The sequence below is a fragment of the Tribolium castaneum genome, chromosome 2 (assembly GCF_031307605.1).
Source record: "Tribolium castaneum strain GA2 chromosome 2, icTriCast1.1, whole genome shotgun sequence".
Lineage (NCBI taxonomy): Eukaryota > Metazoa > Arthropoda > Insecta > Coleoptera > Tenebrionidae > Tribolium > Tribolium castaneum.
In genome coordinates this window covers 4,361,744-4,378,562 of record NC_087395.1, presented here as the reverse complement: position 1 = coordinate 4,378,562, position 16,819 = coordinate 4,361,744, and the positions used below count along the sequence as shown (strand labels likewise).

Below are 16,819 nucleotides of genomic sequence, written 5' to 3'. Positions count from 1 at the left end.
TAAATTGAATCTTATCTGCCACAATGCTACTGTCACTGAAATCAAATTTGAAGCATTTTTGAAGTTCAAAATGTGATCGGTAATAAGGATACCTTTAAATCAAATTCAAAAAGCGCTATCTAATGGCCATTGTATGAAATGGTTCCCGACCTCGTCAGTTCGTTCCAGTTTAAAACAAATGAAGGGAGTTGGAGCACCATACCTTCTAACACCACCCTCGGGACGTACGTTGACACACGTTTAAATGTTTTCAAAAACACTAAATACTTAATTAGTAAAGCCTCCGCCGCCCTTAAAAATATGTATTCGCTTATGAAAAGGAACAGTAAACTCTCGCCACAAAATAAAGTGTTAACGTACAAAACCATAATTCGACCAATTTTGACATACGCCGCCCCCGTATGGTGTCACCTCCCGGACACCTTTAAACCGCTGGAAGTTTTTCAAAATAAATGTTTAAGATTAGCTTTAAATGAAAGTCGCTATGCTAGAATTGTCGATCTGCAGGAAAGATCGGCGACCACTAGCTTACGTGCATTTGTCAATAAACTTAGTAATAATTTTTATAGTCATCAACTAAATTTCAATAAATTAACTCGTAGAATCACTAAATTTAGAAGTTACAACACGCCCTTCAGGCTAAAACATAAACTATCATATCAACATTTGATAATTTGATAATGATAATTTGTTATGCATGTTAGTTATAAGGAAATCTCATATAGGATTAATTAGCATAAGGCGCCTTCAGCGGACCAATAATTGTTTGCACTACAGGATAAGCATGGAGTTGCATGAACCTGTAAATTATAATTTGTAAATTAGGTTAAGATTTCTGTGTTTGTAGGATTTCTGATCCTATATCATTTTTGTAATTACAGAATAAACGCTGTTGAATTGAATTGAAAAATTGCGTTCAATCCAAGGGGTCTCGGGTTCGAATTACTGCGAATCAAACTTTTTTTGATTTTGTAATATTGCGCAATTTGATGAATTATTGTAGTTGATTAGAAATTATAATGGATGATATGAATTCGTAGAATTGTAAGGGATGCTTGGGAGGTCCGAATGGTTGGTGTGTGTGAGGGCTTTTAGGGCGAGTATGAAAGATGGGAAACATGTGTTAAAAATGAATGCCGAATGTCTGGATTTTTTAGAAAATAAGTTAGTCTGTAACTGGCTTTTGTAGAGTAAAGTGAAATTAAAAGGTCCTGTTGAGAAGATCGTCGTTTAATTATCCTATAATCCTGACGTAATAAATTATAAACTATAACAATTTATCAGAAGTGGGATCGTGAAAAAAAATTATTCGTGGAGACTTAGTTTGGTTTTATTAGTGTTAGTTTGTTAGTGGTCAAAGAAATAAAGGAAAATGACGGACGATAAGAATAAAGAAAGCCCGAAGGAAATCATCCCTCAATCAGGACAGGAATTTTTGAACTTAGACACAATTTTACAATTAGTGAAGGCAGCGAAGCGTTACAGGCTCAGACAGGGACAGTGGCGGCGGCGGTTAACCAGGAGGTAGCAGGGTCGCCAGACATACAGGAGTTGTCCAGAGATAAGGAGGCGTCGGGGACGCTGGGGTCATCTGGAAACGGGGTGGTGTCGGAGACAAGTGGCCTGCAGAACAGTCTTCCGTTGGGCCGGGTGGAGGCGCCTGGGGCGTCGAGAAACATGGGGTATTGCGTAATGCCCGATTTAACGAAAAGTTTACGCGTATTCAATGGAAAAGGAGGTGCATCAGACGCATTACAGTGGTTACAGGACATCAAAACCATGGCGGGACGTCAATTTTGGGGTGATGCAATTTTGTTGGAGGTGGCGCGTCAACACCTCGTAGATAGCGCGTTGTTGTGGTATCGATATTACCAGGATATCTTAACAACGTGGGCAGCGTTTGAGATGCGATTCCGCAAAAATTATACGGACCGAAAAACGCTCGCCGAAAGGTTCAGAGAGATGTCGGAGAGAAAACAAAGAACCAGTGAAAGCGCGGAAGATTATTTTTACGTAAAAATGGCGATGTGTCGCGATTTAAAATTGTCGTTCGCGGAAACGAAAGAAATGCTGCTCACTGGGTTGAAGTCCAGGGAAGTTGCGAGGTCTCTGCTGACTGTTCGACACGACGATGAGTGGCAGCTTCTTCGTGATTTGAGGAACAATGAACGGTTGGATTTAATTTCGGTTCCAGAGAGGCGTATTTTGCCAGAGAAGAGAAAGTGTTTTCGCTGTGGAGCAGAGGGCCACATTTCTAAAAACTGTAACACTCCGAGAGTGGAAAATAACAACACCAAATGTTTTCCGTGTTTTAAGTGCGGGAAAATGGGACACTTCGCGCGCGAGTGCCAAGTACCGGGTCGCGATTCGCGAGAAAGACAAGTAATAGGGCGAAACGAAAATTCGCAACGGGGTGCTACTGCAAACGAAGTGGCGGCGCAAGTAAAGACAATAAATGCTCAGTCGGACAATCTGAAGTATTTTAAGGACGTGAAAATTAACGGGGTGGAAGTTAGGGGTTACGTGGACATGGGAGCGGAAGTTTGTGTCATCCGGGATGATTATGTACCCAAATTAAAACTTATGTGTGACTGGGACAAGAAGAAGGACGTTACGGGCTACGGCGGTGCAGTTACAAGTGTTTTAGGAGCCGCACAGGTGGATGTAGAAATCGACGGCATCAACGCCCAGGTCGAACTCCTGGTGGTGCCGAGGGAAACCCAGGAGATTCCAGTGATATCGGGCATCCATACACCGAACAGCCGCACATCGAAATTGTAAAAACACCTCACGAACTTATAATAACAAAATGTGAAGAGAACGGTGCGAATAATGCTCCAAGAACGGTTTTGTGGGCGAGTGAGGCGTCTGTAATTCGAAATAACTTCCTGGGGCACATCACAGTCAGGACACAGACACCAGAAAGTACCCTTTGTGTCGAAGGTGGACTACGCGAGTCGGGAGAGTGGGTACCACGATGTGTAATGTGTTGCGCGAGGGGACGTGTGTCGAGAACATACACATCGGCGAGATGTTAACACGGAACCTATTGACGCGTGTGAAATCAACACGGATTTGGCCGGGAAAGACGCGGAAAAAGTGTTGGAACTTATAAATGATTATCGAGATTTAGTGGCCCGAAATGTTAAGCAAATTGGATGTACGAATCTAGTAGAAATGGACATTGAATTAACAGACGATAAACCAGTTGTCTATCGACCGTATCGTATGTCGTTTTCCGAAAAAGAACAAGTGCGAAATATAGTGCGCGAATTGAAAGAGGCCGATATAATTGAAGAAACTGATTCTCCATTTGCAAGTCCGGTAATTCTCGTAAAGAAAAAGTCCGGGGAAGTGAGGATGTGTGTCGATTATCGAGCGCTCAATAAGAAAACAGTGAAACAGCACTACCCCTTGCCGTTAATCGACGATCAGCTGGATCGACTTCGGGGCCAAATCTACTTTACCTCAGTGAATCTGTCCATGGGATACCACCAGGTGCCAATGTCGAGGGACGCGCGAGGTAAGACGGCTTTCATTACCCCTGATGGGGTCTACTGTTTTAAGAGAATGAGTTTTGGGTTAGCGAATGCGCCCTCGCAGTTTCAAAGATTAATAAGCATGGTTCTTGGGAATTTGCGATATGACACTGCGATGGCGTATTTGGACGATATTATTATTCCGTCCAAAACTGTAGAGGATTAGCTAAGTTAAAATTGTTATTTAATAGATTTAGATACGCGAACTTGACGTTAAATTTGCGAAGATGTTTTTTCTTTATGACAAAAATTGATTATTTGGGTTTTACAATTTCAAAAGAGGATATTGAACCGGGAAGGGATAAACTTAAGGCAGTGGCTGAGTTTCCGGTACCTACAGACGTACACAAGGTCAGATCGTTTTTGGGGTTGGCTAGTTATTTCAGACGTTTTGTCCGGAATTTTGCAATTATTGCCCGTCCTCTCAGTGACTTATTAAAAAAGGAGATAGTTTTAAATGGGGGGTAATACAGCAAAACGCGTTCGAGTCGTTAAAGAAAGCGTTAATGAACAAACCAATCCTTTGCGTTTTCGACATAGGCTGTGTCCCCAAGGGGTTAAAAATGTTAACTTTAAAATATACCTTTAAAATCGGGGGGTGTTTTCACGATATTTTACGATTTTCTGTTTAGACTTGAATATCAGGGTATTTACACGATATTTTACGATTTTTTGTCTAGACTTGAAAATCAGGGTGTTTTCACGATTTTTTGCGCTTTTCTGTTACCCCTTGAAAATCAGGGTGTTTTCACGATTTTTTGCGCTTTTCTGTTACCCCTTGATAATCAGGATGTTTTCAAGATTTTTTTGCTTTTCTGTTAACCCTTGAAAACCAGGGTGTTTTACCTTAAAAAGTGCTGTGTGATGAGGGGGCTAGTATAGTAGTCCCAACCATTCATGTGCTAAACGATTTCTTTATGTCAACTAAAAGATCTTGAAAAATGCTGGCGAATGCTGTACTTTAAATAAAAAGTGCAGAGAGAAAAACGAAGTTTTTTATTTAAATAATGGTTGGGCTAATTTAGCGACAGCCCAACCACACCGAGTGCCTTCGAGTTTTTTATGTCAACTAAAAGACCTTAAAAAATGCTGGCGAGTGCTGTACTTAATTCAAAAAGTGCTGAGAAAATAACATTGGTTTTTAATATCGAAAATTGGTGGGCTAACTTCTTAACAGTGGCCGGACAGGCCAATCTTACACCGAGTGCTCTACGATTTATTTATACATATCAACTAAAACGTTTTCAAAAATACTGACAAAGGCTATACTGCAAATAAAAAGAGCTGGGAAAACAACAGTTACTCTTAAGTCAAAATTTATTAAGCTTAGAAAAGTTTTGAAAATCCACATAGAAATTTTAGAAGGAGCTATACCTCTAGTAAATTCAAAAAACAAGGATAGCATGTTAGTATGGAAAGGTGAAGAAAATATTTTTCCTAAATGTACTAACAAAAATGAAGATAAGTTATATTCAGCTGTACCCAAAGAAGCAGACGACTCTCTTTCTTTGCTAGAGAAAACACATAAAGATTCCAAAGAAGTGGAAACAACAAACGATGACAACGACGAGACAATGAAAGATGAAGAAGATAGAGCAGTTGAAAACTTGAAAGGGGAAGGTGCAACTAAACCTAAACGTCCAGATCTTATCTGGAAAATCAAAAAGAGTGGGAATTTATGGAACTTTCAGTACCAACGAAAACAATTCCTATATCTTTAATTAAAAATGGAAACTTCTACATTAAGAACAATCACGATTAATATAATAATGGATTTGATGCACTTGTTCAAATATTGTCTTTATGTTACTGTGACTGCCCCGCATTTAGAGAGGGTGTTGTAGATGATAATTTTCTGGCCGAACTTTTACAGAATTTAGTCAAGGGAAAAATATCTAGACATTCTTACATACTAAGAGCTAAAATTTTGTCTCAAATTTTTGATGAAGTCCTCAGGCCCGATGGTCTAATAGAAATTCGTTGCGTTTGTACGCAACAATTATTAATAGATAGATTAGCTACTAATAACTTCTTAGAATGGTCTAGGAAAGAAATCACGGTTTGCTCTAAGTGCGGTTACAATGAAACCAGAAATTACTCAACAATTATGTTTAGTGACAATAATTTAGTACTTGAGACAATGGAGAACACTTGCTTTTGTCCAAAATGTGACGAAAAGTATCTGAACGTGAAATCAAATTTGAATGAAAACTACATATTTATTGACTGGGCATCAGTTTCATTGACCAACACTAATAGAAGTGTTCAGTTATGCGAAATTCCTGCTAATATAGCATTAACCAATAAAAACCTAAACTACAAACTCCAGGGGTTAGTGGAAACTATCGGTGAAGCTAGTGATGTAGGCCATTTTATTGCCTATTGTAAAAGGCCAAATGAAAAATGGGAAATATATGACGACCTTCAAGACAAAGTGAACACAAACTATCCCCCGGAAAAAGTTTTAAGAGGTTGGGCCCTACTTGTTTATCGCTGTTTGTAAAAGCATAATATTTATATTATTTTTTTATTGTTTATGTTATGTTAAAATGAAATGTTTTTTTAAATAAAGTACTAATTATTGTGTTTTTATTAAACAATTCCAATTCATGTGAATCTACTTAAAAAAAAATTAAACGATATATGATGTACCTAAGTAAGCACTGCAGCTCCTGCATTTAAGGGGGAGAATTTTCGACATTAAAAACTAATGTTATTTTCTCAGCACTTTTTGAATTAAGTACAGCTTGCTTGCTAGCATTTTTTAAGGTCTTTTAGTTGACATAAAAAACTCGAAGGCACTCGGTGTGGTTGGGCTGTCGTTAAGTTAGCCCAACCATTATTTAAATAAAAAACTTCGCTTTTTTCTCTGCAATTTTTATTTAAAGTACAGCATTCGCCAAAATTTTTCAAGATCTTTTAGTTGACATAAAGAAATCGTTTAGCACATGAATGGTTGGGCTGTCGTTAAGTTAGCCCAACCATAATTTAAATTTGAAAAACTCCGTTATTTTCCCAGCGCCTTTTATTTAAAATACGGCATTTGCCAGCATTTTTAAAGGACTTTTAAATGGCATAAACAAAACGTCCAGCACATAAAATGGTTGGGCCACCGTTAAGTTAGCCCAACCAAAAAAAAACACAAAAAATCTCTAAAACTAAAGTAGCATTTTTTAAATAAACAGCAGCATTCTTCAGTACTTTCCGAGCACATTTGAATGCCGTATGTGCATTTTCAAAATTTGAAAGTGGTTGGGCCAACTTAACGCACGTTTTTGCAATACGGTTGCTACGATTGCGGTCCTGCTGGTCTTCTAGTTTCCAGTGTTGCAAGTACCATTAAAAGTAGAACACACTCAGAGGGGAGGAATTGACGAGAGAGCCCTCAATTAGAATTAAAAGTGAGTCGCGTTTGAATTGCGGTAAAAGTCAATTTACTTTCTGCGGGTTCCTCTTCCTTTGAGCAGTGGTGATGTATGGCCGTGCTGCGAAAAGTTTGTCATACTGTGGTACAAACGACTATGTAGACTAAGTAAGTACCCACTATTTTATACTTTATCTTAATTCTTAAACATACTTACAAGATAAACTAGAAAGAGCTATTCCAACAATGTAGAGTTTGTAAGATTTTTTTGGATCAGTTCGTAAATGATGAACTAACGTTATTTAAATTTTAAACTGATTTGGAGTATTTTCCAAACTAAGTAAGGGATTTTATATAAAATTAAAATGAAAATAGTAAAAATTTTTTGAGATGACCTTAGAATTTATTATGAAGACATAGATACTTATAATCAAGTACGTTGTAAATTAGGGGGAACAGGTTATGAATTTATAATACGATTTGTAAAAACCGAAGGAGAAGAGAAAAAAAACCAAAAGACAAGCATCAAGAGCTACACTTTATAATAATTAGTAATTTTTAGAATCAACAAACTACTGACTATCGGTTCTATACTTTTTGATGTTTGCCAAATTTAGAAACCTCTTAGATACAAAACTGAACAAAAGATTGAAGATTTTCTTGCTTATACTGCCACACCACCATACCATACTTTGGTATAAAATTGAATACACATTTTCATAATATATGTAATAAATATGTTAAGAAATGAAGCAAGATTTCTGGCAAAATAAAATACATTCTCAAAAAAACAAGATTTCCAAAGTACCGTTTTATCTACTTCTAAGTCTAACTACAAACCATTTTTTGTAGGTAATACTTTAAGCCTTCTTTTTAATATTGGAATCCTAGATTATAAACATTATTTTAAGACACGTTTCCGATAGCAACGATTTTAAAACACGATTCCCATAACAACGTGTTTTAAATTACTGTTTTCACTAATTTAAAACACGCTTCCCATAGCAACGTGTTAACAAAAAAATTTTGAATAGCACTTATGCGAAAATGTGAAAAGTTCTCGGGTGTGTAGGTATGTAACTGGCCAAGGTATGCCAAGGATTTGTATAAATTAACAATGGAAGTTTGTTTCCAGAATGTGGATTCATTGTTGGAGACAATCACAAAAGCAACACGGCTCTGTTTAGAGTTTTCGAAAATGCATGTCTGAAAAATTCTATTTCACATCCTTTTTCACCAGGCTTCAAATTTATTTTTAGTTTTGACTATGTACATCTGATAAAGAGCACAAGAAATATTTATTTAGATCACGACATGGCTCCTCGTCTTAAAGGAGCTGTACAATATGCAACAAAATTTTATAGTGAAACCAGTACGATTTTTGGGAAGAAAGCATTTATATCCGACAAATTTTGAAAAAATTTAAGTATATACAGCAATTCAAATTTTTTCGCCTCCAGTTACTGCTTCAGTAATATCAATGAGACATTAATTATCTAATTCTTTAAAAATTTGCAAGCGACAGTCACGTTTATGGAAACCATGTATAAATTTCTTCAAGTTCACGATGTTTGTAAGCGGACGATACACATTTTTGGTTGAAACAATTCTTTACAAATTATATTGCGGTGATTCAAGTGGAGTCTAGAATTCGGGAACTGAAAGGCTTAACAAAAGAAACTGCAGAAGCATTTGTTTTTTACTGCAATTAGTACTTATGAGTGTGTTCTGTACCTCATTAAAGATCAATTTTTTTTGTGTCAGCAAGGTGCTTTAATTCGGACGCTGTGGAGATAACGCTTTAACGAACTGTAGAGAGCAGAAAATGCCATTAAACAAATTGTGAATAAAGAGTTCTTCTCCAGGCAACACTCTTAATGCTATCAATTATATCAGTGACACATTTGGACCGCAAAATGAAGTAGCAAAAAACAACCAAAATGCGTGCCTTGTATTAACCTTGGATGAAGAAACGATTTATCAAATTGAGTGTTTAAGATCGTACCACGAAAGAACATCGTATGAAACAGTTTCTGCAGCCACGGCATTTTTAGGCAGTTATCTAATTATAAAAACTGAAGTACTGATACCATGCTCAGAATATTTAAGATCTTTGCAACAAAAACTTGCCAAATTTATTTATTTGGTGTAGTTGACAAAATGGGTTACAGCTTTTGAAAAAGTGAGTATTAAAAAGTCAAGAAGTGGACCTGATAGCAGATAAAAAAGAACCATTTTTAGCAACCACTCTTGATCAGATTTTAAGAAATGCTTTCAATTAGAATGTTGCTCAACCTCAGGTAAACTTTATAATATCTGCACTGTTATTATTAGGAATAGAAGGATTGTGTTTACCATTTCAACATTTTGCATATTCGAACAGATTGAAAGATTTTAAAATGAATTTGGTGTGGTAAATTTTTCTGTTAGCAAACTATACAAACATATTATGCTACTTCGTCTACATTACTCTACATAAAGTGAACCAAAGTGTTATTAGATGTTGACCTGACCTGACCATTTTCTTAACTTTTCCGTAGCGAGACGGTTTGAAATTACGCCTTCTTTAACGGCTTTTAGTTCAATATCTAATAAAATCTTGGTTAACACTTAGCCAGAAAAATATCTGTTTGGTGAGAACTTAACCGACAAACTCAACGCGGCGGAAGCTTTAGAGAAAACAGGTCAGCACTTGAAGGCCCAAAAAGTTCTATCTTGGAAAAAACAAAGGAGACGCTATACAGAAGAACTTCACCTCTCAGAAAGTCAACAAGGAACAAAAGCTATACCAACAACAAGACGTCATTAAATACATTCAAAAAAAACAGTAAACAAAGTAACAGCAGAAAGGTTGTCACATTTCATAACTGAATGGTAAAAAATTACCAACAACAAGGTTATGTATTCAGGGGTATAAAATTCCATTTATATCAAATCCAAAAAATCGACCTTGTGCATGCATGGAACGTTACACACCTGTGGGATTAAAAGCTCTTGAGAAAGAAATCACTGATTTACTAGAACATGGCGCAATTATTAAATGTTCGTCTTGTAGAAGGCAATTTATGTCAGCACATTTTCTAACCAAAAACCCTACGAGTCGCAGTTAATCTTTGACCTCAAAAACGCATATTTGTTGGGTCCTGTCCATAAATAGCATCAAAAATATCTACGATTTTTCTTTCAAAATAAACATTATCAATTTACGTTTGTGCCAAACCCCGTCGAAACAAGAAGGAACATCTAACGAACGTGAGTAACTTAGAAAATCCAGTAGAAATTTGTGTGGCAAACGACAATGTAAAACTTTTGACTACTGAAATTGGTGATGTAAATGCGGTCTTACATGTGAGTCAATAATACGATGACTAGGGCTACTACAAAAAATGTTTTGTATGTTAAAAATTTAAAGCACAATTTACTGTCTGCCCAAAAGCGAGAAATAGCAAGTTTGAATGTGTCATTTGAATATGAAACGGTTCTGATTAAGAAACATTCGAAAATGCTTGCAGTAGGTTATGGGCCCAAGTTACGCTGGAATTTGAGCGTATTGTTCAGTGTGTTAAAAAGGTACTGCGCATGTGTAACGACAACGGACAAACAATGGAAAACGCAACAAAGTTGGGAACCACCCAGTTCAATCAAAGGGTTAACGATCACTTGAATTTCAGGATGGAATTCATGATGTGAAACGGTGTATTGAACAAGAAAACACGACCCCCGATGACGCTTTTGCAAAATCGCATCTGCAGTATGTAGAAGATAAGACAACGGCCTTCCAAATGTGGATAAGTTTGGAGGCTGGGTTTTAAGGAAAGGACATTATATTGTATAAGCAGAGCGCATTGACAAAAAGTGTTAATCGGTAAGCGTCACGAATTATCAGTTTTTATGGGAATGTATGTGAATAAAATTTTGTTGTTAATCAAACAAAAACAAATCGATAACAGTTTCTTAGCTATTCCCCTAAATTAACCTCTTTTAGGAGGTTTTTCTAGTCTTTCTTGGGATCACTGATATGCTTTTTCCGTTGGCCATAACTATGGAAAACTTTGTTTTGTGTGTATTGGACACTAACAGTATTCCTCCGTTATGAAGACATCCACATGTTCAGCAATTGATCCCTTTTGAGCAGAGGCGAATTGCTGCTCGTGTGAATGTTGGCGTGACTGCTGTACTGCAATGTGTATGGGCATGGGAGGAAGAACGCAGAGAGCAACGTGCTGGAGGACTAGATTTTATAACAGAAGTGCCAACATACAATTCAGTAAAAAGAACACTGAACAGAATTCGTGTCCGAGCAGCCGTCGAGAGCAGTCCTGTTTCCGATCTTCTCCAATCGACCTTCGAAGAGCCACGTTCAGTCTTCAGTCAGGTACAATTTAATGTCTCGGCGTTAAGTCAAGTCCCGCCCCTTGTTTAGTTTACGGTCGGGCTCGATTTAACCTTATGGTTAAATTTTTGCTCCGTCTGAACTAACAAGTTCAAAATTCGGCTTTTTCAGGCCGCAACAAACTCATACACGGCTTTTTCAAGCCGAAATTCAAAATCGGCTTTTTCAAGCCGACTTTTGTTCAAAAAGCGTGTTTTTTCAACGCGCTGATTGGCAAATAAAAAGTTTCACACGAACTTTCTCCGACTTCTAAACGTGTTCTTCAACACGTTAGAAGGAGGGAAAGTTCCTTCTTACAAATAACTAGAGTTCACAAGAGAGTAATGAGTGAAAAAATGGCGGTTCCAAGTCCCCCATTGACACTCGAAGCCATCATGGGTGCCATGAAGACCCTTCTGGTACCCATCAACGAGAGACTCCAACGTCTCGAAGAGGCTGTCTTTTCAGACAAAGCCTCGGAAGCCGGCTCGACATCAACCGTCACCGGATTTTCAGCGCATTCGCTGAAATCCGGGGAATCCGACCTCATGGAAACCGAGGGCTTCAGTCCAGTGAAAACTGGAAAGAAGCGCCCAGCGCCATCTCGGAGCCAGTCCATTGAGACTCAAAACAAGTTTTTGAGTCCCTCCGAAGAGGAGTAATCGGAAGACTCCGAGGCCCCCCTTGACGCCGAAGCCCCTTTGCACGGGGAAAAGCGCAAAAAGAAGAAGAAAGCAGAGCTTCACGCAGGCGGCCCCCTCATGGTCCGCCATCGCGGCGGGCCACCCCTCCGGCAGCCCCAAAGGCCCCATCTTGGCAGCCCCTCAGGTTTCCACCCCGACAGCCTCCCAGGACTCCGCCCCGACAGCCCACCAGGGCTCCGCCCCGACAGCCCCCCAGGGCTCCGCCCCGACAGCCCCCCAGAGTCCCACTCCGGCAGCCACCAAGGCCTCAAGGATTCCCCCTATTTTTCTGCGAGATGCAGGAAAATGGCACTTGGTTTCCCAAAAGGCCAACTTCACCAAGGCGAGGAGCGTAAGCGATCAAATCCGCATACAGCCTGCTACTGTTGCTGATTTCAGGTCGTTCACGAGGTTTATGGAAGCCGAAAGGATTCCATTTCACACCTTTACTCTCCCGGAAGAGAAGACCGCCTGCGTCGTCCTGAGGGGAATCCCAGTCCAGGTGTCAACCGATGAAGTGTTTGCGGACTTGAAACGCCAGGGTTTCAATCCCATCAGCACCCATCGGATGCACACCGGGAAGAGACAACTTCCGCTGGTGCTCCTGGAGGCACCACTCGACCAGGCGAAGGAAATCTGGAAGATGAAGACTGTCTGCAGCCTGATGGTCAAGGTTGAAAAACCGAAGAAATCAGGCAAAGCAGCCCAGTGCCATCGATGCCAGCGATTCTTCCATGCTCAACGGAATTGCACGGCAGAACACCGATGTGTTAAGTGCGGGGAAGCACATGACACAAAAGTGTGCACAAAGGAGCGCCAGGAGCCTCCAAAGTGTGCCAACGTAATGGCCCCCACACGGCCAATTACAGGGGCTGCCCGCAGTTTCCCAAGCTGCAGAAGACCGCCGCCCCCAAGACAACCGCCCCCACAAAGGTGGTCGCCCCCAAGGCAGCAGCCCCTCAAAAGGTCGCCGCCCCCAAAACAGCAGCCCCCAAAAAGGCCGCCGCTCCCAAGCCAACAGCCGCCCCCAAGGTCGTCGCTCCCAAGGCAAACCCCACCGCCACCAAAGGCAAAGGAGGCGCCAAAAAAACCGCTCATCAGCGTCAAACGGTGACCTTTGGATTGCAGAGGAACCAGATTGCCACGGCCGTGGCAATGGCAAAGAGCCCGGAAGAGTTGGCTGAAAAACTCTCAGCCTTCGTCGCTCTTCTTTTGAATCGTTGATGGGTGCAAATCAACTGATCCAAAATTCTTTTCAGGTGGCGTTCTGGAACGCCAATGGTCTTCGAGCGGCCCGGGACGAGCTCGAAGAATTCGTCGACAGGCTGCAACTTGACATCGTACTTGTGTGCGAAACAAAGTTGCAACCTCAAACGACGGACCCAAAAATTAGGGGTTTCACTCTCCACAGGGCGGACAGAGGGATCGGCCCAGGAGGAGGAACGGCAATTTTAGTAAGTAACAGAGTTAAACATTCTGTTCTAGCAACACCCGATCTTCGCAACATGGAAGCCGTGGGCATCAACGTAGCCACTCCAAATGGGCCCCTGCGCCTGTTTGCATGCTACAACCGACCACAAATCCCAATTCTCGAAGAGGACCTGCGGACACTTTTCGACGGCAACACACCAACGATCGCTGCTGGTGATTTCAACGCCAAGCACATCAACTGGGGAAGCCGCCGTTCGAACAGGAACAGAAACATCCTCAACGGCTTCACGGATCAACACCTGGACATCTCCGTCATGGCTCCGAGGGTAGAACCCACGTTCTACCGAAACTCGGACGGTGCTGCTGACATCCTTGACGTAGCAATCGGCTGACGGCAATAAACGACCTCTCTTTGGATCATAACCCCGGGAACGAGGCAAACGATCCGATTGTATGTCGTTATACCTCAATGGATTGGAGGAAGTTCACCAAGCACCTGGTGAACAACTTCGGAACAATCCCACCGATCAGATCTACAGAAGAAATCGACGAGGCGGTCCAATCCTTCGAGACGAAGATCCGGGACGCCATCGCCTCCGCCACCAGGGAACGGAGAACTCCGGCCCCAAGACTGGAGATTTCATGGGAAATCAGGGACCTCATCAGGGCAAAAAGGCGAGCCAGACGGATTGCACAACGTACCGGTTTTCCGGTGGACCGTGCAGAAGCCAAACGGCTGAGATGGGAGGTGAGAAAAGCACTTTCTGATTTCAGAAACGAGAGATGGGAAGCCAAGCTTCAATCTCTCACCACCGAGGACAACTCCGTCTGGAGAATGTCGAGGGTGCTGAGATCCGAACGAAAACCGCTTCCACCAATCCACAGTGAGAATGGGATCGTCTTCACCGACGAGGAGAAAGCAGAAGCGTTCGCGTTGAGCATGAGCAGACAATGCTCACTCAACCTCACGAATGCGGACCTGGACCACATCGAAGAGATCGAGGATCACGTGGAATCCATCGCCACCGAGGACCCAGATGAACCCCTGACCCCGACAACCCCCGAAAAAGTTTCCGGAGTGATTCGGAAACTGAAGAAACGGAAGGCATCCGGACCAGACGAAATCAGCAACAGGGCTCTCAAGAACCTCCCGCTGAAAGTCATCGTCGAACTGACAGATATTTTAAATGCAATGTTCAGTTTCAGATATTTTCCACAGCGTTGGAAAATGGCAACGGTCATTTTCATCCCGAAACCGGGGAAGGACCCAAAGTTTCCCCAGAATGGCCTGTGGTTGCTGTCGGCTGTGGGAAAGGTCGCAGAACGTCTCATCCGCTCCCGCCTCCTCCAGCTCACCCAGGAGCGGCACATCGTCCCCGATGAACAATTCGGCTTTCGGTCGAATCATTCAACAACTGACCAGCTACTACGAGTCGTAGAGCACGCTTCCATCAGTATCGAGCGCAAGCAAGTTACTGGTGCAGTGTTTCTCGACGTGGCTAAAGCATTCGATGCGGTTTGGCATGATGGGCTTATTCATAAGCTCCATCAGACTGGCATTCTGCTCGCAATGGTTCAAATGATCAGATCGTTTCTCGATGGACGCCGTTTCCAGGTGAGAATCAATAACTCTGTTTCAGATCCCCAGGACCTGGAAGCCGGAGTCCCTCAGGGCTCCGTTCTTTCACCTCTCCTTTACTCCATTTTCATCCACGACATCCCAAAAACTGACCGTACGACACTGGCAATATACGCAGATGACACAGCGATTCTCACCAAATCGAAGCAACCCTACATGGCTACCCGCTACTTGCAGGAGTCTGTGGAATGCATCGAAAACTGGTGTCGCAGGTGGCTCATAAACGTCAACCCCGACAAAAGCCGAGCGCTTTTGTTGGCGCGACGTAGAGTCAGCCCTGATGGGTTTGTTCGAATGTTCAACGCGGATATTCCCTGGTCTGACCAGGTCAAATATCTCGGGGTCATTATGGACAAAAAACTCTCCTTCGGCCCACATCTTGACTACGCACTCGCGAAGGGCAAGATGGCCACGGGAATGCTGAGATCTCTCGTATGTCGGCGGAGCGCGTTGTCAATTGACAACAAGCTCTTGTTGTACAAATCAGTGATCCGACCTACCATGACTTATGCTTCTGTGGCTTGGGCGTTCGCGCCCTGTAAGACTCGGATGCATAAGTTACAAACTTTCCAAAACAAATTTCTCCGTCAAACATTCAACGCCCCGTGGTTTGTTCGCAACAACCAATTGCACCGAGAGGCGAAGATGCCGACGATGGAGGAATTCTTCCGTGAGACCGCCGAGCGAGCCTTTTCGAAGGCGGAAGCCCACCCTGGTCCGAGAGGCCGTTGACTACGACGAAAACGGTCCGTCCAGATGCAAGAGGCCAAGGATGGCTCTCTTGTGATCGAAAAATGCCTTCTCACTCAGATCTTCCGAATCTGGTAAGCATCAAATGTCATTGCCACATTTATCTGTCGCAGCTCTTTTCAGATTCCATCAAATGGATCACTTCGGGGGAATCCCCGGAGCGCCCTCTTCTTTTCTTCTGGCGCCATGCAAACCGGCATGGCTGCCCAGCGTGCGTTCAGGGATGAAGGACTAATGGTTCCGATCCCTAAGGTGACGCGAGGGGTTTTAGTGGGTATTGTCGGCTTGCACATTTACCGACCGAGTCCCACATAACCAGACCTACTCTGGTATGCGTAAAAGCATTTCCCCTCTCCAAAAAAAAAAAAAAATTAACAGAATTCGACAAAAAGCCAATAAATCGATGCTAGAACCAGCGACATCCAAGACACTGACGATACCAGAAGAAATAATTAAAATGGAGGACAATCAAACATTTTTACTGAGAGACAAGGATGTGGAAGACAAAATACTTATATTTGCAATACGTAAGGCGGTGCAAGCGTTAAAAGACTTTTCGAGTTTTTTTATGGATAGGACTTTTAAAAGTTGTTGTAAGCAATTTAGGCAAATTGAATATGAATGTGGGAAGTTCGGAATCTAAAACAAACGTTCTTCCTTTAATATATGGTTTGTTGGCAGACAAATCAACAAAAACATATTTTCGGCTTTTTAATTTATTGAAAACCAAAATAGCAGGATGGAATCCGATTTCAATTAAGCATTTTGAGTGTAGTGCTGTTCAGGCGTTGCGTAAGTATTTCCAGATATCAAAATTTCTGTATGCAACTTTCGTTTTAACCAGTGTTTATGGCGAAATGTTCAGAGTTGCGGTTTGTTACGTTTGCATACTAATAATGAGGAAGTCTGAAGAAATGTACGTGTGTGCAATAGCCTATTTACCTTTAGAAGACGTTAAATCAAAATCTGGTTGGTTTTTTATCATGGAAAATGCACCGCAAATTCATGAACTGACTAAATTTTTTGATTATTTTGTTGAGC

At 41.6% G+C, this 16,819-nt stretch overlaps 1 protein-coding gene across 1 annotated transcript; it reads left to right on the top strand.

Moving 5' to 3' along the window:
- The first annotated feature begins 2,019 nt into the window (after positions 1 to 2,019).
- Positions 2,020 to 2,781, top strand: LOC135265340 (uncharacterized). Its single transcript, XM_064354744.1, has one exon. The coding sequence runs from the start codon at positions 2,020 to 2,022 to the stop codon at positions 2,779 to 2,781; it is 762 nt and encodes a 253-aa protein (XP_064210814.1).
- Positions 2,782 to 16,819: the final 14,038 nt, after the last annotated feature.

Excerpts from the sequence above, each read along its gene's own strand:
- LOC135265340 (XM_064354744.1), top strand. The coding sequence starts at position 2,020 with ATGGCGATGTGTCGCGATTTAAAATTGTCGTTCGCGGAAACGAAAGAA.